This window comes from Gorilla gorilla, chromosome 11 (genome assembly GCF_029281585.2).
Source record: "Gorilla gorilla gorilla isolate KB3781 chromosome 11, NHGRI_mGorGor1-v2.1_pri, whole genome shotgun sequence".
Lineage (NCBI taxonomy): Eukaryota > Metazoa > Chordata > Mammalia > Primates > Hominidae > Gorilla > Gorilla gorilla.
The window spans coordinates 61776229-61800206 of NC_073235.2; the positions used below are offsets into that span (position 1 = coordinate 61776229).

General features: G+C 40.3%; 1 protein-coding gene across 13 annotated transcripts in view; it reads right to left on the minus strand.

Annotated features, from left to right (window-relative positions):
• The window catches only part of WDSUB1 (WD repeat, sterile alpha motif and U-box domain containing 1), a 51003-nt gene extending 39765 nt beyond the window's left edge, over positions 1-11238 (minus strand). For 5 of the 13 annotated variants that reach the window (XM_063694867.1, XM_055379023.2, XM_019022802.4 and 2 more), the window contains exons 1-4: positions 10925-11142; positions 7100-7521; positions 4489-4673; positions 262-354 (exon numbers count right to left, since the gene is read on the minus strand). In XM_063694867.1, coding sequence (XP_063550937.1) covers positions 262-354; positions 4489-4673; positions 7100-7497 — 676 coding nt within the window. In that variant the 5' untranslated portion in view covers positions 7498-7521; positions 10925-11142. Of the gene's footprint in view, positions 1-261; positions 355-4488; positions 4674-7099; positions 7522-10701 lie in introns of those variants that run through there. The other 8 variants (XM_004032684.5, XM_004032683.5, XM_019022804.4 and 5 more) reach the window with 8 other exon arrangements.
• Between the last annotated feature and the right edge of the window lie 12740 nt (positions 11239-23978).

Consider the following 23978-nt stretch of genomic DNA (forward strand, 5'->3'; position numbering starts at 1 on the left):
AAAACCACAAAGGAGTTGAAATCAAGTGCAAAGTGGTCACCTCTGGTGAGCAGAAATGTGCATGGCAGTAGAATGGGTGAGGTCATGATCAGCAATGAGCGTCTGATTTTTAAATCATGTGTATTATTTTGACTAAAAGTTTCTTAAACCATATTTTAATACTTACTTTTAGATACTCAGGGTACCTTAAGTAAAAAGATTAAATAGAAATTTTATCCAGACCACAAATAATTTTAGAGAAGCACTATTTGGCATACATACCTAAGATATGGGTAAAAGAAACAATCCAAATTTTGACTTGGCAATCCTGACCACATGATGCCAGTCGAAAAAACTGAAGACCTTGTTCTCCATCTAAAATTTATTAAAAATAAATACAGAGAATTTGTAAAACACTGAAACCCCCCAAAAATTCCCATTTCTTATACTAAGATCTATTAATTCTATTCATTTAAACCATGTTCACAAGTTATTAGTTAACTTATATCATTTAACAAAATGCTGATTAAAGAATTTCTTTTAAACAAGGTACTACGTGGGATTATTAGTCCTCAAGTTGCTACAAAAAAATACCTTTCATTTTCCTTCCTCAAAGAATAGAACTCAAGGCTGCAAGGACCAATATTAAGCCACTAAATAGAGCATCCTCCTCTAACTCAATTTTAGAGTCTATGAGGCTAGCACTGATAGGAAAAATTAGGAAGAAAAGTCAGTTACTTTGAGAGTGTTAAATGTTTAATCATTCCTAACCTTTTTTTAAGGTCATAGCAATTTCTTCCTTTTTTTTTTTTTTTTTGAGATGGAGTCTCGCTCTGATGCCCAGGCTGGAGTGCAGTGGTGCAATCTCGGCAGCTCACCGCAACCTCCACCTCCCAGGTTCAAGCAATTCTCCTGCCTCAGCCTCCCAAGTAGCTGAGATTACAGGCATGTGCCACCACATCCGGCTAATTTTTGTGTTTTTAGTAGAGACGGGGTTTCACCATATTGGCCAGGCTGGTCTTGAACTCCTGACCTTGCAATCCGCCTGCCTCGGCCTCCCAAAGTGCTGGGATTACAGGCGTGAGCCACTGCACTGGCCTAAGGTCATATCAATTTCTTAAAAGCCTGATCTATAGTTCACATGGAATAATAATGGGAATTTTTTTCCATCTGATTTAATCAAGCCAAAGGCTGGAATTATAGAAATCAAAAATAACATCAATTCACTCCATTTGGTTGAAAATATTATATTATTTAGGGAAAGTAATCAGTTATATGGTGTCCCAGAAGCGCTACTACTTTACACTTACTTAATTTTAGTGTATCATTATATATCTACTAGATTAAGTTCCTAAACAATTTTGGATAATGTAAATATTGACATCATCAATGCAATTTTATACAAGTTGCACCTAATATCACAAGTAGTTTCATCAAGTAAGTTTTGGCACTCATATGCAGTAAAGCACAATTAAGAAATTGAGGCTGGGCATGGTGGCTGAAGTCTGTAATCCCAGCACTTTGAGAGGCTGACACCAGGAGTTTGAGACCAGGCTAGGAAAGATGGTAAGACCCTGTCTCTACAAAAAATTTTTTTAAATTAGCCGGGTGTGGTGGCACACATCTGTAGTTGTAGCTACTTGGGAGGCCGACGCAGGGGATCTCCTTGAGCCCAGGAGTTTGAGGCTGCAGTGAGCTATGATCACACCACTGCACTCTAGCCTGGATGATGGAGCAAGACCCTGTCACCAAAACAGAAATCTAATATCCATCTTAAGATTGCACTCTGGCTTAACAAATTTTCAGTATATAAAATTTAACAAACATGTACACCTGGGCATGTAAATTTTTTCTATGGACTCTGCCTCTTTGAAAGTACAAACACTTTACTAACGAACAACAAATTAAATTCCATTTCACTGAAAGCTTTTTTAACTCCATGGGACTTCCATATTTCAATAGCATTTTTGTTTCTTTCTGTAGCATAGATTTACCCAAAATTTATCCTTTCTAAGAGAGATCTTGAGGGATACAAGCAATTCCTGATAATCACTGTCTTTTTAAGACAAAACATTTTATTCAATAAATGGCTGAGAGCAAAATATTTCTGTATTAGACCTAATTAGCAACGCTATTTGTTTCTTAACTAAATAGATCCTTTGAAGTTAATTCTGAAGTTCTCTAAGTAGTGAAAATTCAGCTAAGACAATGGAAAATTACACAGGTTAAAATGTGCTTATGTTCAGTATCTAAATATAATATTTAGAAACATACTTTTCTTCAGGAAAAATATTTAAATTATAATAACCTAACCTACACTTTATCATTTAAAAACTGGAGAGAAATGATCATTTACTCTCAGGTGCAAACAGGATTATTTTTCCTTATTTCAGCAAAATGTCACAAGATGAGTCAATATGTCATAAGTATTTACAGATAATAACAAATACGAAATTAAACAAATTTAAATTATATACTTTGTCTTCTAAATAAATACAGTTGTTCCCACAAATTCCTACAATAATCACTTTAAAGCATGTATCAATTTGTTTCAGAGAATTTACTCATAAGGTTAAGATATATTTCAACGACAACACTAAAGGAACTAAAGAAGGCACAAAGATTAATATTATACCGAGAGAAGTGTATAATATGTTCTAAAGGCAGGGTGGGGATGTGGGTATCATTTCAGAATCTCACCTAGAATTCTCTGCCTGGTTTAGTGAGCCTTTCCTGACCCCATAAGCTCCCAATCTCTCTAAATGCAGGACAAAAAAGCCCTTATTTGTATTCTAATATTAACTAATATAATGGTATTTTCATTGGAAATCTATCTTCACATCATTTAGAACCAAAAAAGGAACGTAGATCTCTCCACACTTATATAATTCACCAGATTTATTGAGTGCCTACAAGATGTAGAGAAGGTCCCACAGAAATGGAAGCAATGGCTTGTTTGCTACAAGCTGTTCTTACAGTAAAATATCACAGAACAATATACTAAAAGAATAACTGCCTTAATTAAATTAGGGAGGGAGTTTAACATAAGAATGGGTTTATGAAAAGAAAATCTATTATTTCAGCAAATCATTAAAATGAATCTTACTCATCAATCTACATTTCAAGGCCTACTCTGTATCAGGCACGATGAAGAAAAGAGACCCAGGCCCTGCCTGCCTGGAGCTTACAAGCTAATAGGAAAAACACCATTAAATATTATCCATATAAATATAGAATTAAAAATTGTGATACTTAGTACTGTAACAGAAAAATAAAGCATGCAAAAAAAAGACTACATCAAAATTATACAGATTTAATGCAGGGGTTAAGATCAGGAGAGACTTATCTTTAGTGATTTTCAGCCAAATTCTAAAGGATATTAACAGCAAACCAGGTAAAGGGTCTGCACGTAAAACCCTTGGAAAAATCTTAGAAACATTCCAGGAATTAAAGAAAGTCAATGTGGCAAAAAATGCATGAGGCCAAGAGCAATTTGAGATTAGGGGGAAGCAGAACATGTTTTCCTTTTGGGATTTGAGATCTTAATCATATCTTAACAAGCCACTGATGGGCTTGAAAAGGGGGGAAATACCAAAACCTTTCTGTCTACTCTTTGGACCTGTTTTGTCCAATAGGGCAGTGACTGGCCATATGTGGGTATCAAAGACTTGAAATGCAGCTAGTCCAAATTGAAATGTACTATCTATAATATACATACCAGATTTCAAAGACTTAGTACAAAAGATAAAATCTTATTAATAATTTTTATTATCAATTATTGAAACTACATTATAGATATATCAGGATATATTATTAATTAATTTCATCTACTACTACATTTTAAATTTTCCTAAGTGGCTTGCATTACGTTGTTATGGATAGCACTGGTCTGGTAACAAGACTGCAGGGGGACAAAAGCTACAGAACTCCCATCCACTAACACGGAAAATGAAAACTCTAAAGAAAGAACTTTCCAAATCACTGTACCTATTTAAAACCAAGAGACTACATTCAGGAGTTCTGTTTATTTCTAAAAAACTAATTGTGTTGGCAAACATTTTATAAATTTAGCTTTTCGAAGATTAAATTAGTAAATGGAAAACACAGCTTCTATTTCCAATTTTTAAAGTTTACATTTCTACTTGAATATCAATATAGTGTTCTTTTAATTGCAATTATATCAATAGGGTTAGGTCCTCTAAACTGCCATATCCAAGGAATCTGAATCTGTTGTACCAATTTGAGTCACCCCCTGCATATAATAAAGAATGTAATTTTCTTGCAGGAAACTCCAAGACCAAAAAAAAAGAATGCAATTTTCTCATATATTTTTTCATGATTTCATTTTTGGTCAAAAAAGAGAGAAGGATAATCCCTTTACAGGAATAAATTAAGAGGGCTCCTCACTCTACTACTGATAACATAAAAAAGAATAAAAGAATGAAAAGTCATATACAGCACAAATTACAAATAGGAATTTCTAGTGCTTAAAAGAATAAAATAACCAACCAGAAACTGGCTGTGAAGAAAAATCGCAGCAGGTAATTCCAAGATCATGTGCTTTTTCACTATGCAGACACCTCATTTTATCATCCCACACTGTCAAATCACCACATGAGGAGCCAGTGACAAAGAAGCTTCCATTAGGAGAAAATGCACATGCCGCCAAGGAGCCATCTTTAACACTACCACATCTGAAATAAAAGCAAAAAGTGGGTTTTCATTTCAGAGTATCCTTTACTTTATACCACAGTCTCTAACAGCAGCTTGATACAGTGAAAAGAGAATAAATGGCTATCACAGAACTAGAGAGAAAGGACAACTGATGTCTACAGAAATAAAATATCATTTATATGCTATGAACTGAGATATACTGTCTAAAAGCAATGGAGGATTTAAATATCCTCCCTTAAACATTTTAACTGGTATGTTCAAGCCTAAATTACAAACCAAAGTCCACATATCTTCATATTTTTCCACAGGGCAAATCAGTATAAACACATTAAAATCTGTAAAACTTAACCAGAAAAGCAATGACAAGCAACATCAACTACAGCCATATTTTTTTAAAAAGGTAAGATAAAACTATTTTTATTGGAAAATATGTTATTGGAGTCAAAGGTACTTTCAACGTCTGTATTAAAAATTACCCAGAAGCAATGGCGAGGTCTTCAAATATAAATTATTTATGAAAGGAAAATGCTGTGGGCAAGTTAAAATTACGTTAGGAAGACAGGGAGGCACTGTGCTGAAGTATTAGTATTTGCTCAATTAGGAAAAATAAGCTGTTAAAAACCCAACAATTAATACACTGTCCCATCCAGCAGGGTATCTATCATTTATATATAATTAATTACATAGTTTAGGGTTAGTTATGCTATAGAGCCAGAAGTCGTCATTGGATAAGTAAGATTCCTAGTTGACAGCTGGATTTCATGCATATAAAAAAGATATTTGGCATAAGTGTTTATTAACACCACTTAAAACATGTCACCCTCTTCAACCCAAAGACCTAAGCTTAAATGAGCAATAGTTGTTGACCAACTGGCATTTGTGCTCTGAAAGATGTTGGGAGACAGAAGGAGGGGGAGGTACACTAGGCTCTTTTAATTGGTAATTACTTAAAAGCGCATGGTTTCTAATGAACTTAATGTCATCTAAAAGTGTTAGCGTGAAAATTTTAACTTTTTTTTTGAGACAGGGTCACTCAGTCACTCAGGCTGGGGTACAGTAGTGCAATCCTAGCACACTGCAGCCTCAAACACCTGGGTTCAGGCAATCCTCTCACCTCAGCCTCTGGAGTAGCGAGGACTACAGGCACACGCCACCAAGCCTAGCTAATAAAAATGATAACTTCTGTTACGTATATTTTGCCACAATATAAATAAATGTGAATAGTTTTAATGTTGTTAAATTGCAATACAACATTACCAATGTAAATTAATTGGTTTTTTCCAAAAGAGTTTTTCAGGTGAGTTTTTAAGAAATGATAAATAACACATCACCACCACACCAGGCATGAGGTTCCTTCTTCTGGGCTTGGTCATTCATCCAGCAAGAATTGCAGTCACAGAAATAACTGCATCTCTTAGCTGAGCTTTACATACTATTACTTTATTGCTGAAAACACTTGGGCCAGGCGCAGTGGCTCATACCTGTAATCCCAGCCCTTTGGGAAGCCTGCCGAAGCGGGTGGATCACATGAGGTCAGGAGTTCAAGACCAGCCTGGCCAACATGGTGAAACCCGGTCTCTACTAAAAATACAAAAAACTGGCTGGGCGTGGTGGCAGGAGTCTGTAATCCCAGCAACTCGGGAGGCCGAGGCAGGAGAATCGCTTGAACCCGGGAGGCGGAGGTTTCAGTGAACTGAGATCCCACCACTGCACTCCAGCCTGGGCAACAAGAGTGAAACTCTGTCTCAAAAAAGAAAGAAAACACTTAAACCACAAGTGACAAAAATAAAGCCTAAAATTACTGAACCTTCAAAATACTGCTTTAACTCTTACAATTAAAAAAAAAAAACCATAAAAGTCTAACAAGATTAACTCTTAATTTTAAGATTGGAGCTAAGCAAATCTACTATAAGAATCATATTAAACATCTCTCTGGGTTTTTGACCTTTAGAAGGCCAGTTAAAAAAAAATTTTTTTTTTTTTGAGACGGAGTCTCGCTCTGTCACCCAGGCTGGAGTACAGTGGTGTGATCTCGGCTCACTGCAAGCTCCGCCTCCTGGGTTCACGTCATTCTCCTGCCTCAGCCTCCCAAGTAGCTGGGACTACAGGCGCCCGCCACCATGCCCGGCTAATTTTTTGTATTTTTAGTAGAGACGGGGTTTCACCATGTTAGCCAGGATGGTCTCGATCTCCTGACCTCGTGATCCGCCTGCCTTGGGCTCCCAAAGTGCTGGGATTACACGCGTGAGCCACCGCACCCGGCCCAGTTAAAATATTTTTCCTTGTGCTACCTGAAAACTACTGGCTTCCTAGGGTCATCAAAATATTTTTCTTTTTTTCTACATCACTTAGACTGTGCAGAGTATCAAAATATTTTGCTTTCAGTTTTTTTTTTAAGTACACCTAGTCAACAGGATTAAAACAGGAAGGATTTAAATATCCATACCTATATAATTTGTATGACTGTGCATTCCACAAAACCACAGTTCCATCAGCTGCCCCTGATGCCAAACACATGGAGTCTGGGGAAAACTGGCAAACCCTCACAGGGCTGCCACTAGGCTGTTCCATCACTGCCAGCATCTGTCCATTTTCAGTATTCCATAGGACAGTGGTACCATCTGTTGAACACGATGCCAAAATATGTCCTGAAGGGGAGAAACAGCAGCAGTGGACAGCATAGGTATGAAACTTCAATGGAGAATGTGGCAGTTCAGTAAAGTCACGTAACGAGTACAGGCGAATTGTTTTGTCCAAGGAGCAAGTAGCCAAGAGGGAAAAGGAGAAGGCACAGCAGTTGACATCGTCACCATGATCAGCTAATGTGTGAATCAGTTTCACCATGTTCTTTATTTGAAGTAAAACAGCCTGAAATTTTTAAGCAGATAAAGATTATTTATTCTAGGAATCAGATACATGCAATTTGAGTCTATATAAAAGGGCCAAAATGTTTTAATTTGCTCAATGAAAGCTTCTACATCAACATTTTAAAGCAGTGGTCCCCACCTTTTCGGCAGCAGGGACCAGTTTCATGGAAGACAATTATTCCCTGGACTGGGGTGTGGGGGATGGTTTCAGGATGAAACAGTTCCACCTCAGATCATCCGGCATTAGATTCATAAGCAGCACACCCTCGATCCCTCGCAGGCGCAGTTCATAATAGGGTTTGTGGATGCCTGGAGCCCCAGCTACAAAAATTAGCTGGGTGTGGTGGCACATGCCTGTAGTTTCAGCTACTTGGGAGGCTGAGGCAGAAGAATCCCTTGAAGGGAGGAGGAGGTTGCAGTGAGCTGATATCGTGCCACTGCACTCCAGCTTGGGTGACAGAGCGAAACTCCATCTCAAAAAAAAAAAAGAAAAAAAATCTAACACTGCAGCTGATCTGACAAGAGGCGGAGCTCACTCATGCCCTCACCTCCTGCTGTGCAGCCCAGTTCCTAACAGGCCACGATGGGTACCAGTCCTCAGCCCTGGGGGTTGGGGATCTATGTTTTGTTTTTGTTTTGTTTTGTTTTGTTGAGACAGGATCTCCCTCTGTCATCCAAGCTTGAGTGCAGTGGCATGTTCTCAGGTCACTGCAACTCCCGCCTCGCGGGTTCAAGTGATTCTCCCACCTCAGCCTCCCAAGTAGCTGGGATTACAGGCATGTCCCACCATGCCCGGCTAATTTTTTGTATTTTTAGTAGAGACCGGGTTTCCCCATGTTGGCCAGGTCTTGAACTCCTGGCCTCAAGTGATCCGCCCACCTCAGCCTCCCAAAGTGCTGGGATAACCAGCGTGAGCCACCGTACCCGGCCAAGGGAGCTCTGTTTTAAAGGACAATCTGTTACCTGGGATAAGAACAATTTGGAGAAAAAAAAAAATCTATAAGACTATAACCTCTGATTCTCACAACCACCGTTGTCATACCAATAAATTTCCACAACTCCTCAAAAAGAACCTTCAAACTGTCAAATAACTTCAAACTCATTTGATGTTGAGCTTTCAAAACCTAAGGTGTTTATTTCACCTTTGAAGCCTTTCTCATAAGGAGTCCTCAAAAATACCTCACTCCAGATCTGCTCATCTCAACTCAAAAAGTATTTTCTATTCTAATAAACTATCTTAGCTGTTCCCTTCACAGGATGGAGCCAAGGCTATCTGCTCCGCCTTTAAAATCAAACTGTAGGATTTGCTCTTAAAAAAAACAACAAAAGTCTCATTGAAAATTTATTAATAAGTGACCATGTTGAAAGCTGTCCTATCATGGTTTGTCATCCTGTCTGATAAATAGTAAAATTATACAAAAGACTTGAGGTGAGGAACCACCTCTGAATGAATCAAGGAAACCAAGAAAAGAAAACCTAAGAAAGTGTCAAAAAATGAACTTAGCCAGACCACGCTCAAGAACAAATTTACAAATTTAGAATAAAATCAAACTCCTCATCATGGCAAACAAAATCCTATACAGTCTTATGTAATCAAAATCCTATATAATTCCCGCCTGCCCACTTCTCAGATTTCAGCTCTGGCCACTGTCCCTCTCTTCTTTCCAGCCTCCTTGGCCAAACAGTCTTCCGTCTCAAAAAAGCGGTTTTCTCAAGCTGAAATGTTCTTGCCTCTGCTCTTGGGATCCTATTTGTCATTTAGATCTCAATTTCAGTGTCTCCTCAGAGACGGTTTCCCTATTTAAAGTAGCCACTCCCTAGGCTAGCACATCACCCTATATTCTCAGCAATTACCACCAGCATCGGATATTTGTTAAATTGTCTCCCCCGACTAGGATGTAAATCCCAAAGGAGTAGGTACTTTGCCATCTTGCTCATTTCTGTATCCACACCATGTAAAACTGTCAGGCACCTAATGTACTTAAATAAATATATGTTGAATATTTATTTTGTTCGAGCCCAATTGAGTTCCAGCCTTTAAATAATCCATATGTAATATGAAATTAGAAAATCTACCAAGACTAAATATATATACACACAGAGAAACATAACTGACGGTGGAAAACTGGTGTCAAGTGAGGCAGAATCAGCTCTGAAAGGGGCAGGTATAACCTTGACTTGTAAAATTGATAATCCTTTGTCCTAGTCTTATTTATGGAAACACCTCTACCAAAGAAAAAAAAAAGTCTGGGCGCGATGGTGCACGCCTGTAGTCCCAGCACTTCGGGAGGCCGAGATGGGTGGAACACTTGAGCCCAGGAGTTTAAGACCAGTCTGGGCAACAAGGCAAGACCCCATCTCTCTAAAAATAAAAATAATTAACTGGGTGTGGTGGCGAGCACCTGTAGTCCCAGCTACTTGAGAAGCTGAGGAGGGAGCATCACTTGAGCCCCGGAGGTGACGCCGGCGGTGAGCTGTGATTGCACCACTGCACTCTAGCCTGGGCAACAGAGCAGGACCCCATCAATCAATCAAACAAATATTAAGGCATTAAGGAGCATGCCTTTCCCTATCTTCATCTTATCCTTTCAGGATAAGTTCAGCTTCTTTTCTTCGAACATAAACTCCAATAAAGCCTAAAAACCAAACACGAAAATTTCTGGTAGACTATCCCTGTACTGCTGTCTTGAAAACAATCAAGACCAGGTGGTGCTTTCTGGAGAGCTCGCAAATCCCAGCTGTGCAAGTGCGCACAGGTGATTTTCCAAACAAACTCTGGCTCCCAGCCCTCTGCCGCACTCAGCTCCCTTTGCAGTTCCAGGGCATTCAGTGGGAAGCACCGAGGCCACCGTCAGCTGAACAGTTTGTTTTGAAAAAGCTCTCAGGCCTACCCAGGACCTGCCTTGGGGTGGGGGGGGCGGTGTGGGCGTTCCCTCGGGCCTCGGCTGTCACGCGAACAGTAAATTCCCGGGCACACCAGGTCAGCTGGCCAGCGTAAACACATGGATCCCATCTCATTCAAAGCAAACCCGAAAGGTGTCCAGCGCTCTCAAAATAAAGTCCGCCACTTACACCCCCCACGCACGAAAGACCAGGAATGTGCCCCACTCTAAGAGCGGCCGGGCCTCTGTGAACTGAGCGACCCCAGGCAAGAGGGAGGCCTGGGAGGCAGGGAGCTCACCCGCAAGGGGATTCCTTCCACCCGACGCCGACACGCCGGCCCTAGCCCCGGGCCAAGGGTGCACGAACCACGCCTCGCCGCACTCAAGGTCCCGGCTGGGCCCTGCTGCGCGGTTAGAACCGGGAAATGGAGGGCTCAGACGCCCCGCGCGAGCAGGCCCAGCCGCGCTTCCCCACCTGCCGCCACCGCCTCTGAGCCGGCCCGTGGGCGCAGCCGCTCTCACCTGCAGGAGCGGGGGCGCGCGGGATCCGCCTTCAAGGTGCCCACGGGCGGTGCGGGTCACGTGCCGCGCAGGTGAGGCTGGCGGGGCGGGCGCCAGCGGAGACCCAGAGCAGAGGGAACAGGCCCCGCCCCCGAACGCCCGCGGGGACCCAGAGCGGAGGGAGTAGGCCCCGCCCCGCGAAAGCCTGTGGAGACCCAGGGCGGAGGGAACAGGCCCCGCCCCCGGGACCGGCGCCTGAGGCGGCGCATGCGCGCTCTTCCGTCCGGACTGCGAGTTCCTCCCCAGCTTCTGGCTCCTAGGGTCAAGGCGATTTCAGGCTTGGAAAGGGACTTCCGTCGCAAATCTTTCTGTTTTGCTAAAGCTGCGGTCGCAAGGCCTAGTGATCGCCTGAAACGTCGTTTTAAAGGGGCGTTGCATGGAATGTTCGGCCATCCCTGCTGAAAGTTTTTAACTCTTTCTCCAGTTCTCCACCCTGCACTGTGTACTCCGAGGCCGGTCTCCCAGATTGGCCGTCTCTATTTCGGCCACCCTGGGCGGTCCGTGACTTGGCGTCTTCTGCCCTCGCCTCCTCATTCGGGTTACCCTAGGGGTCTCTCCCGGGCAGGCTGCCTGCCCCGGGCCCCAGCCCTGCCGTTGGGTGGGTATCCTGAGCTCACTGGAACCCCGGGCGCCTTTTCTTCAGCCTTTCCCAGTGCGTCCCAGTGGCTCATGGTAGACTGGTTTCCACGTGTCATTGACTACAAAGTGGCCCTGCCAGTGCTTTTTGAGATAAAAATTATCCAGAAAAAAAAAGTTCCTGAGCAAGTTACCGCTTGTTAACTAAATGCACAACATAGTGTGGGACTATGTTCAGATGAAAATCAAAGATACAGAGAGCTTTTATTTTTAATCCATGAGGAAACATTAAAAATATATCAGCCTGTGGAGACCAAAGTTACATTTGAAGAGTAATGACCTAAAATGCTCACATTTAAAGATGAAATTGAGACCGTGGGAAACTATTTGCAATGAAAAAGACTAAGGGGAAAGGGAAGATCAAAATTAGGATTTTGTGAAGTTCTTGTTAATTTTTTAAAATTAGCGGAGTGCATCATGATTGAGACTTTGAACACCAAATTCCATTCCAAAGTATTGCCAAAACAGTATTTTTCTAAAAACAAGTTTTTGATTGTATAAATAATAGAGCTCTCTGTAGGAAACACAGAATATATAAACAGGAAAATAGTCAATAATTACACCCCTCAGAGATAACCCACTCAGAGATAACATTTTCTCTCAGTCTTTCAGAAAAAAACTAATTTTACAAAAAGTCCTGGAAACTGCCTTTTTAAACAAACTTGTGTCATGAGCTGTTCCCATGTCTAAAATTTCATTAGCTTTTTTTTCTACATAATGGTCTACATATAAACATACCATAAATTATTTAACATTTTCCCTGTTGCTGGATGTTTTCAACATTTTTGATCTTAGTGTAAATAATGCTGGATTAAATATCTTTGTACCTAAGTCTTTTTCTTTTAGCCTCAATATATTACCACGTTATGTACATAAATCTTTTTCCATATTTATGAATATGTACTTAGGATAAAAATTGAAATGGAGGCCAGGTGCGGTGGCTCACGCCTGTAATCCCAGCACTTTGGGAGGCCAAGCTGGGTGGATCACCTGAGGTCAGGAGTTCGAGACCAGCCTGGCCAACATGGTGAAACCCCATCTCTACTAAAAATAGAAAAAAATTAGCCAGGCATGGTGGCACACACCTGTAATCCCAGCTACTCAGGAGGCTGAGACAGGAGAATCTCTCGAACCCAGGAGGCTGAGGTTGCAGTGGGCAGAGATCACCCCATTCCACTTCCAGTCTGGGGGATAGAGTGAGACTTTGTCTCACAAAAGAAAAAAAAAAGGAAATGGAATCACTGGGCATAAAGCTGTAGACAGTTTTAATAAGTATTACCATACTGCTCTTCAGAGAGGTTGTACAGTTTACACTCTCAGCAATATGTAGTTGTGTTTGTCTCTCCACTTTCTTGTCAAACTTGAGGGATACCTTTTTTATCTACACTAATTTGTGTGTGGGTTTTTTTGTTTGTTTGTGAGATGGAGTCTTGCTCTGTCGCCCAGGCTGGAATGCAGTGGCACTATCTTGGCTCATTGCAACCTCCACCTCCCGGGTTCAAGTGATTCTCATGCCTCAGACTCCCAAGTAGCTGGGATTACAGGCGCCCGCCACCACGCCCGGCTGATTTTTTGTATTTTTAGTAGAAACAGGGTTTCACCATGTTGGCCAGGCTGGTCTCGAACTCCTGACCTCAAGTTATCCACCCGCATCAGCCTCTATCTACACTAATTTGATAAGCCAAATTGGTTATAATATTCTTTAAGTAAAATATATAAAAGAAGCCCGTGACTACACCTGCCAGTAGTTTAGCACCATGACCTCATGTCCAGTATAGTCAGCTTTGCCTGTCCTACAGAGACAGGCAGTTTCAAAGATAGAAGCCTCATTGAGGCTGGTCTCCAAAGATCTAACTACTCTAACACTCTGTCCTGTACCAGTTCACTCTACAAATCTATAAATTCTTATAAATGTATCTTTATAAATTCTGTTTCTATAGTATATTGGCAAGATATTTTAGTTAACATCTCCCAAAGTAGTTAGACCTTTGATTTGGAATATTAAAGATTTGAATGTTTTATGCATTCCTCACCCTAATTGTGTAGCTGTGAAAATCTTATTTAAGGCTGGGTGCAGTGGCTCACACCTGTAATCACAGCACTTTGGGAGGCCAAGGTGGGCAGATCATTTGAGGTCAGGAGTTCAAGACCAGCCTGGCCAACGTGGTGAAACCCCGTCTCTACTAAAAATACAAAAATTAGCCAGGCGTGGTGGTGCACACCTGTAATACCCACTACTCAGGAGGCTGAGGCAGGAGAATTTCTTGAACCCGGGAGGCAGAGGTTGCAGTGAGCCAAGATCAAGCCACTGCACTCCAACCTTGGCAACAGAGTGAGACTGTGTCTCCAAAAAAAAGAAAATCTTATTTAAGGATAAAAATCCCATTTTGTCATTAATTTCTTGTTCTGCTCCTTAAAATAATGCTACTTGAAGAATATAGAAAACAATTTTAAGTGATGTATTTAAAGAAAAACCACCTTTTCTTTTCTTTTTTTTTTTTGAGACGGAGCAAGCTCTGTCGCCCAGGCTGGAGTGCAGTGGTGCGATCTCGGCTCACTGCAAGCTTCACCCCTGGGTTCACGCCATTGTCCTGTCTCAGCCTCCCGAGTAGCTGGGACTGCAGGTGCCAGCCACCATGCCCGGCTAATTTTTTTTTTATTATTTTTGATAGAGACGGGGTTTCACCATGTTAGCCAGGATGGTCTCGAATTCCTGACCTCATGATCCGCCCGCCTCTGCCTCCCAAAGTGCTGGGATTACAGGGGTGAGCCACCGCGGCCAACCAGAAAAACCAACTTTTCTTTTTTTTTTTTAAATTTTATTATTATTATACTTTAAGTTTTAGGGTACATGTGCACAACGTGCAGGTTTGTTACATATGTATACATGTGCCATGTTGGTGTGCTGCACCCATTAACTCGTCATTTAGCATTCGGTATATCTCCTAATGCTATCCCTCCCCAACTTTTCAATTAAATAGTAAGCAATACATGTTGTCAAAATACAGTGGCAATGGGAACCGAATAGATGTGAAGCAATGAGTGAGCCACCGATTACTGAAATATGTGGTCCTGAGTAAACAAGAGCTTAACCGAGAGATGAGAGGCGCCTGTGAAGTTGGAAAAGGTGGGCATAAGAATGTGTGCTAAATAGACCTGAAGTCTAGGCTGGCTGAGGGATGAGCTTTGGAAATACCCAGTTTCACAGTAAATACTCAGGCATGTATTGAGGTTGTTTTCCTTTGCAGGCAAACCCAATGTCAGAGTTTCCAGAACAGTTGGACAAGGTAGAGCTCAAGGTATAAAAACTCCCTTGAGGTGTTTAGTTTATGAAACTATATCAAGCTGAATGCATGAAATTTGCCTTTTTCTATGTGTATATTACACTGCAGAAGACGTTTTTAAAAACATCCTGGCAGATTGCCCAGAGATTATCTCATATCTGATGCAACCATCAACTCTCCACATCTGGTATGAGCCACAGTGCCACCTCCTTGTAGAGAACTCTGGGGATCTGGAAAGCTGCAACTCTGCCTGGGAGCAAGGTAACTTCTGCATCATAAAATGTTCTCTTAATTTGCTTTATCCTTTGCCACTATGTAAAATCTACACCTTCGAACTGGCCATCTTTTCATTAAACCATTCAGAGTCCCTGTGTGCCAACCCAGTAGTAAGAATTAGCAGAGTTCTTTAGAAACAACTGGAATTCCATACAGGAAAAAAGAAAGATCCAGGGGCTGCCTAACAACAAAACAGAGGGTTGGGATGAGATGGTGTATATTAGGCACAGTGAGAACTGCCTGACAGCAGAAAATGTGCATTTGGCTGGAAGTAAGAATACCAGAAAGAAATGTAATGACATGTATGAAACTTGGTGTTTGGTACACACTAAAAAATTTTTTTGCAATTCTCACTGTGCCTTTTTCTGCCTTTATGGTACAAGAAATATTTTTTGCTTATGAAATTTTTATTTTGTTTTGTTGGTTTTGTTTTTGTTTTCTTTTCCAATTCCTGGGCTCAAGCGATCCTCCCACTTCAGCCTCCTGAGTAGCTGAGACTACAGGCGTGCAACACAAACCCCAACTCATTTTTTGATTTTTATTTGTATAGAGACAGGGTCTCACTATGTTGCTGAGGCTGGTCTCAACTCCTGGGACCAAGCAATCCTCCCCCCTTGGCCCCCCCACCAAAGTGCTGGGATTACAGGCATGAGCCACTCCGTGCCCAGCTTTTGTTTATGAAATTTTAAATTGCAATTTACATTTTTTCATTTTCTTATTCTGTCTCATTTTCTCAAATTCTTTATTTTCAGATACTATTATTAATGTTCTTCAAGAGAATTCAAGATGTTAATGCATTTCTGAAAAAAATACTTTTGTTTCCAGATTTATGGTTTTTATTACATAAGGTAAAAATATTACAGATATGGAAAAATTCATTCAACAATAATTCAATTTACAGAATTACAGATTATGTTTCCAGTTTACTGCCCATTATAGTCTGGAATACAGTATTTGATGCTACCAGTCTTTGGCATCTTGTAACATTCTGTCAATTAATCGGCCAAATAATGCTAGGTCTCCATTTTAACCTGATTATCTGGAATTAATATTTCTCCATATTTTCACTAATGACTTTCAAACTAGTTGACTGATATTTGCCTAAAGAAAATCACGATACTCCTTTAGTTTTACTTTTTGTTTGTAACTTAAAAAGGGAAGGACAATTGTCACATTTTAAAGAATGTAATAAAATGTCATACCTGATGTAGCAAATTGTATTTTTCAAAAATAACTACAACAATATATCCCATCCCACATGCTCTTCCAAAACTTTGCCACTCACCCTCAAGAGGTGGGGGTTATGTCCCTTCCCCTTAATTTGTGTGTCATTAGACTGACACACCCGATAGACAACACTGTATAACTTCCAAGCCTGGGTCTTAAGAGGCAATATGGTCCTTGAGTCACTTTCCCTCAGCAGCCAGCCACCGTGCAGTGAGGAAGCCTGGGCTACATGAAGAGACCCACATGGAGAGGAATGAAGTTCCTATCTCTCAATCCAGGCTGAGCTCCCAACCAATAACCGGTGCCTGTGAGTGATCCCTCTTGGAGAGGGGTCGCCAACTCTCAGTGGAGACACCAAAGCTGATGTCATGTGAAGCAGAGATGAGCCTTCCTGTCAAGCCCCGTCCCAGTTGCAGATTGTTATTTTAAACCACTAAGTTTTGAGGTACCTGCTTTTGCAGCTAGATAACTGCCAGAGAGATAGAAGTGTAGTAATTAAAGGCTGAACTTTGCATTGTTTAGAATTTCCTTATCACTTCAGTGAATTACGAATAGAAATATGCCAACACAATATCTCTTTGCTTAAAATGGATTAAACTCAAACTTGTTATAGTTATTTGTCCAAAATTTGAAAACTACTGTAGGGAAATATAATTTGGTTACTTTCTTTTCATTTTATTTGCATTTTATTTTTTCTGAAGCAGGGTCTCACTCTGTTGTCCATGCTAGAGTGCAATGGCGTGATCACAGCTCACTGCAGCCTCGACCTCCTGGACTCAAGCAATCCTCCCACCTCAGTCTCCTGAGTAGCTGGGACTATAGGCGCACGCCACCATGCCTGGCTGATTTTTGTATTTTTTTTTATAGAGACAGGGTTTCACCATGCTGTCCAGGCTGGTCTCAAACTCCTGACCTCAAGTGATCTGCTTGCCTCAGCCTCCCAAAGTGCTGGGCTTATGAGTGTGAGCCACTGCGCCCAACCTAATACTTTTTAATAAACTTTCATTCCTGCTCAAAAACTTGCCTTGGTCTCTCACTCTGCCTTATGTCCCTCAGATGAATTCTTTCCTCTAAGGAGGTAAGAATCAAGTTGCTGCACATTCTGTGGATTTGCCACTGCTAACACCATGAATGTGTGTCCCTTTCTCTGTAGTGACTTTTCTATCTTTTTTGAATATTACAATCTAAATAATTTTCAAGACCGAGACCAATGGTTATCTCATTTGTGAAAGAATCTTCCTGGCTCTATAATATACTATCAATTGATGTGCTACGTCTACACATAGAGTTTGAAGAAGCCAACAGATCTGTTTTTCCCATCTGAATTCCATGCCAATTGAAGAGTACAGAGACAACAGAGATCAAAACATTTAATATTGAAAAAGTCTAAGCTGGTGACATGGGTGAGGGGTTTGCCACAATGGGCTTCTTGATTCTGAACCCCAGAATTAAACTGATTTGCCCACCCAGTAAGTGCAGAAAAACTGGAAGCTTCCATCCATAGGACAGGTTTTGCTGCCAGGCTTGCAGCACAGCCCATCAACCAGAATACATGCTCCTATAGGCAGACCTAAGAGATGGGAGGGGGCACTGAGCTATACAAGCTCATTCTCTTACCTTAACCCACCTACCACAGAGGGGAGGCATGAGTAAAGTGTGGAAGGACCAAGAGTACCACACTGCTGGAGGTCCCATCATGGGGAAATCGAACCCAGGAGTGATGTTCTTCCAACCCCAGCTTTCTGCAGCTTGTTCTTCTCTTCACTGAACCACTGAGGAAGGCCAGCCAAGGTTGCAGCCATCCCCTGAGGGTATTGTGGGAAGGTCCCACACTCCAGGATTGTCTTGCTCCTAACTTTCACTAAGTTACTCCCTTAATACCAACTACTGTTTTTTTGTGGATCATTTTTAGTCAACAGAGGTCAATATTAATTTTTGCCCCCATAAAGCTCTGACATAGGCCAGATCGGTGTATTAATTAAATCAATTATGGGGCCATTCTGTACCCCAAACTGAATAATTATTCCCTAATCTTATTCCCATTGTAAACTATGTGCCGCCATAGTGTCCAGATTTGTTCATGAGAGGCTCTGCAATGAGATTAAGTAACTAAATTAAAATATTCCAGCAACAAAATGACTAAAATATGACTCTAACTGCTTCCTGTTATGAAATTCATAAAATAAAATTAAAGACCTAAGTTTAAATCTCCTTGAAAATTAAAGTCCAAAGGCATAAAAAGTAAAAGGAATTTAAGTTAAATCCAATTATTTTTCCAAAGAAAAAATATTTTGTTTTTTTGATACATATAGATTTTGTCTTATGGAATCTTCCATGGTGATGGTTATGAAATTAGTGTTACTAGAACTGCCAAAAGCAGTGTCAACCCAAACTGAGCCACAGAGAGACCAAGAAAGAAACAAAGAAGTTGTTGGAGAATGGCAAGGGCTTGCAATCCACAATATGAATGCATTGGCAACCATAGATGCGTCAGAGGGGGTTGGGGCAACAGGAAGTTTTTAGAGGCAAAAGAAGAAATCAGCCAGGCATGGTGGTTTATTCCTTGTAATCCCAGCTATTAGGGTGGCTGAGGCTCAAGCCCAGGATTTTGAGGCTGCAGTGAGCTAAGATCACCACTGTACTGCAGCCTAGGTGACAGAGCAGGACCCTGTCTCTAAAAAAATAAAAAAGGAGAAATCCACTAAACTGTATTGAAACAACACCCTGGGCTACAGGGGCTTATTACAGATGGTGGCATTTGTTCATTAGTGGTACCGGCTATTGCTAGAAGAGTGCCATCATAGAAGTGGCTTAGCTGGAAATTCCAGTTGGGAAAGTCCTTTGTGACAGTTCCTGTTACAGGACTATGTGTGAATGACCGTACCTCCTTTACAACCTTCCAGCTCCATTTTGTTAGGGTTTGACATAAGTGATTCCATTTTGGTACTGACAAAGCATTTGTGGTTTAAATGAATCTTGTCCACCTTTACCTATCTAGGATAATCATACCCAAGAAAGAGTCTCCTATGAGACCAATATATAATAGGCCTGGACTTTTTTTGTTTTGCCTGTTTTTTTGTTTGTTTTTGTTGTTGTTGTTGTTCATTTGTTTGTTTGTTTTTAGGAGATAGGGTCTGGCTGTCACCCAGGCTGGGGTGCTGTGGTGCAATCATAGCTCACTGCAGCCTCCAACTCCCGGGCTCAAGCCATCCTTCTGCCTCAGCTTCCCAAGTAGCTGGGACTATAGGCATGCACCACTGTGCTGGGCAAATATTTTTAGTTTGTGTAGAGATGGGACCTTGCTTTGTCACCCAGGCTGGTTTCAAACTCCTCGCCTTAAGTGATCTTCCCACCTCAGCCTCACTAGTTGCTGGGATTACAGGCATTAGCCGCTGCATGCCTGGGTCGTATTTAATATACTTCATCTTTCTTATGCCTTCCAATTTCTCAGGCATGTTCTTTAGGGAATAGGCAATATTTGTGTCCACACCTACAATAATTGTATCACCTTGAAATTCAACAGTGAGTCAGTGAGACGACTTTCTTTAACAGCTTAATTGACTTTAGGCCTCTGAGCCCAAGCTAAGCCATCATAACCCCTGTGACCTGAACGTATACATCCAGATTGCCTGAAGCAATTGAAGAACCACAAAAGAAGTGAAATATTCAGTTCCTGCCTTAACTGATGACATCCCACCATTGTGATTTGTTCCCGCCCCACCCTAACTGATCAATTGACCTTGTGACAGTCCTTCTCCTGGACAATGAATCTCAGGAGTTCCCCACCGAGCACCTTGTGACCCCCGCCCCTGCCCACAAGAGAACAACCCCCTTTAACTCTAGTTTTCCGCTACCTACCCAAATCCTATACTGCCCCACCCCTATTTCCCTTTGCTGACTCCTTTTTTGGACTCAGTCCACCTGCACTCAAGTGATTAAAAAACTTTATTGCTCACACAAAGCCTGTTTGGTGGTCTCTTCACACGGACGCAAGTAACATTGACATATAATGTATATGCCATACAATTCATCCATTTAAAGTATAGATTTCAATGGCTTTTAGTATATTCACCGAATTGTGCAACCATCACTGCAATCTAAGTTTAGAATATTTTTTATAACTACAAAAAGTAACCCTATACCTATTAGCAGTTACTACCTGATCCACCCAACTCTACCAACAAACCCGATCAAACACTAATCTACTTTCCATTCTCACAGCTTTTCCTATTCTGGTCATTTTATGTAAATGGAATAATATGTAATCCTTTGTGAGTGGCTCTTTCATTTATCATAGGATTTCCAAGGTTTGCCCGTATTATGGCATATTTGCCAAGTAATATTCCATTGTGTGTGTATATATATATATATGTATATGGCACATTTATTTTATTCATTCATCAGTTGATGGAATTTGAGTTTCCAGTTTTTAGCTGTTATGAATAATGCTGCTATGAAATTTGTGTATAAGTTTTTGGTTGACAGATGTTTTCAATTTTCTCAAGTATATACCTAGGTGTAGAATTTCTGGGTTATAAAGTAATTGCTTAACATTTTGAGGAATTGTCAAACTGTTTTCCAAAACAGGTACACTATTTCACAATCCCACAAGCAATGTATGAGAGTTCCAATCTCTCCACAACCTCACCAACACTTACTATTTTCTGTCTCTTTTATTATAGCCATCTTAATGATTCTAAAGAGGTATCTCATGAAGTCCAATTTTTCTATTTTGTTCTTTTGTCACTTATGGATTTTGTATAGTACGTAGGGAGAATTTGCCTAACCCACAGTTACAAAGATTTACTCCTATGCATCCTTCTAAGAGTTTTTAGGCCAGGCGCGGTGGCTCATGCCTATAATCCCAGCACTTTGGGAGGCTGAGGAGGGTGGATCACAAGGTCAGGAGTTCGAGACCAGCCTGGCCAAGATGGTGAAACCAAGTCTCTACTAAAAATACAAAAATTAGCCGGGCGAAGTGGCGGGCGCCTGTAATCCCAGCTACTCAGGGGGCTGAGGCAGGAGAATGGCTTGAACCCAGGAGGTGGAGGTTGCAGTGAGCCAAGATCAAGCCACTGCATTCTAGCCTGGGCAACAGAGCAAGACTCTGTCTCAAAAAAAAAAGAGTTTTATAGTTTTGGCTCTGACATGTAAGTCTGTGATCCATTTGGACTTAATTTTTATGTGTGGTTAAAGGAGAAATCCAACTTTATTCTTTTGCATGTAGGTATCCAGTTATCTTAGCACCATTTGTTAAAAAGGCTGTTTCTCCCATTGAATTGTCTTGGCACCATTTTCAAATCAATTGGACATAAAGATAAGGATTTATTTTTGGACTCTCAATTCTGTTTCATTGGTTTATATGTCTATCCTTATGCACTGCCACACTGTGTTGATTACTGTAGTTTTTAGTAAGTTTTCAAATCGGCACATGTGATCCTCCAACTTTCATGAAAGTGTTCTCTTTCAAGATTGTTGTGGCTATTCTTGGCCCCTTGCATTTCCTTGTGAGTTTTAGAAACAGCTTGTCAATTTCCACACACACACAAAAGCTATCTGAGATTTTAATAGAGATTGTGTTGAATCTGTAGATCAACTTGGGGATTATTGTCATCTTAACAATATTAAGTCTTTCAACTGTAAAAATGGCTTGTCTTTCCATTTATTTAGGTTTTATTTCATTTCTTTCCACAGTGTTTTATAGTTTTTATGGCACAAGTTTTATACTTCATTTGTTACATTTATTTCTAAGTATTTTGTTCTTTTTGATGATATTACCAATGGAATTATTTTATTAATTTCATTTTCAGACTTTTTCATTGCTAACACAGTAAGTCCTCACTTAACATCATGGATACATACTTGGAAATTGCAGCTTTAAGTGAAATGATGTATAATGAAACTAACTTTACCATAGGTTAATTGATAGAAACAAGAATTAAATTCCTGCAGCATATTTCTGGTCACAAAAACATCACCAAACTTCTAAATAAAGACCAAAACACTTGTAATAATATTAAACATTGAAATAAATGTGAGCTATCCATACATTTAAGACAGATTAATAAAAAAACAAGTAAGGTAATTATTTACCTGCTGATTCCAGTTCAGGGCCACAGGTGGCCAGAGTCTATCTCAGCAGTTCAGGGCTTGAGGCGGGAACCAGCCCTGGACAGGACAACATTCCATCGCCAGATGCATTCAAACACACCACCCACACTCAGACTGAGGCAGTTCAGACACACCATTTAACCTAATGTGCACATCTTTGGGAAGTGGGAGAAAACAGAATACCTGGAAAAAACCCACACGACAAAGGGAGAACGTGCTAACTCCAAACGGGACAGGGGATCCGGTGGAATCAATTTTCTTTTCTCATTCTTATAATGAAACAATGTAGAAGGAACTGACGTTATTCAAAGACCTGCTGTATACAGAAATACAATTGATTTTTGTCTATTAGCTTATATCCTGCAAACTTGCTGAACCTGTTTTTTAGTTATAATAGTTTTTTTGTGTGTGTATTTATTAGGATTTTCTCTGTATAGGAATATATCCACCGTAAAATAGAGATAGTTAGTTTTACTCTTTTTTCCCAGTCTGGATGCCTTTTATTTCTTTTTCTTGCCTAATTGTCCTGGCTAGATCCTCCAGTACAATGTTGACTAGAAGTATGTGACTTGTTTATTTCTTGCTTATATTAAGGGGAAAGCATTGAGTGTTTCATTATTAAGTCTGATGTTAGCTGTGGGTGTTTTGTCAATATCCTTCATTTTGTTGGGGAAGTTCTCTTCTATCTTACTTCGTTGAGTATTTTATCACAAAAAGGTGTAAGATTTTATTAAATGATTTTTTTCTGCACCTATTGAGATGATCATGGGGTTTTTGTTTTTATTCTATTGACATAGTATATTACATTAATTATTTGGACATTAAACCAATCTTTTATTCCTAGAATAAATCCTACTTGGTTATGGCATATAATTATTTTTATATGTTGATGGATTTAGTTTGCTAATATTTTGCTGAGGATTTTTGCACCTATAATCTCATAAGAGATATTGGCCTCTAGTTTTCTTCTCTTGTGATGTCATTTGATTTTTGTTTTAGGATAATACTGGCCTCAAAAAATGAGTTGGGAAGTAATCCCTTCTCCAAATATTTTGGAATCATTCATGAAGAATTGGTATTAGTTCTTCTCTAAATGTTTGGCAGAATTCAGTGGTGAAGCCATTTGGGTCTGGGCTTTTCTTTGTGAAAACTTTTTAAAATTCTCATTAATTCAGTCTGTTTCCTTGTTATAGTTCTAGTCACTTTATCTCCTTGATTGACTTGCAGTACGTTGTGTCTTCTAAGAATTTGTCCATTTACACCTAAGTCATCTAATTTGTTGGGATTCACTTGATCATAGTATTCACTTATACTCCTTTTTATTTACTTTTGTAAGGTCAGTAGTAATGTACTCTCTTTCATTCCTGACTTCAGTAATTTGTGTCTTGTTTTTCTCAGTCTAGCTAAAACTTTGTCCATTTTGTTGGCAAATACTGTATACTTTCACTTATATGAGGTACCTAGAGTAGTCAAATTCATGG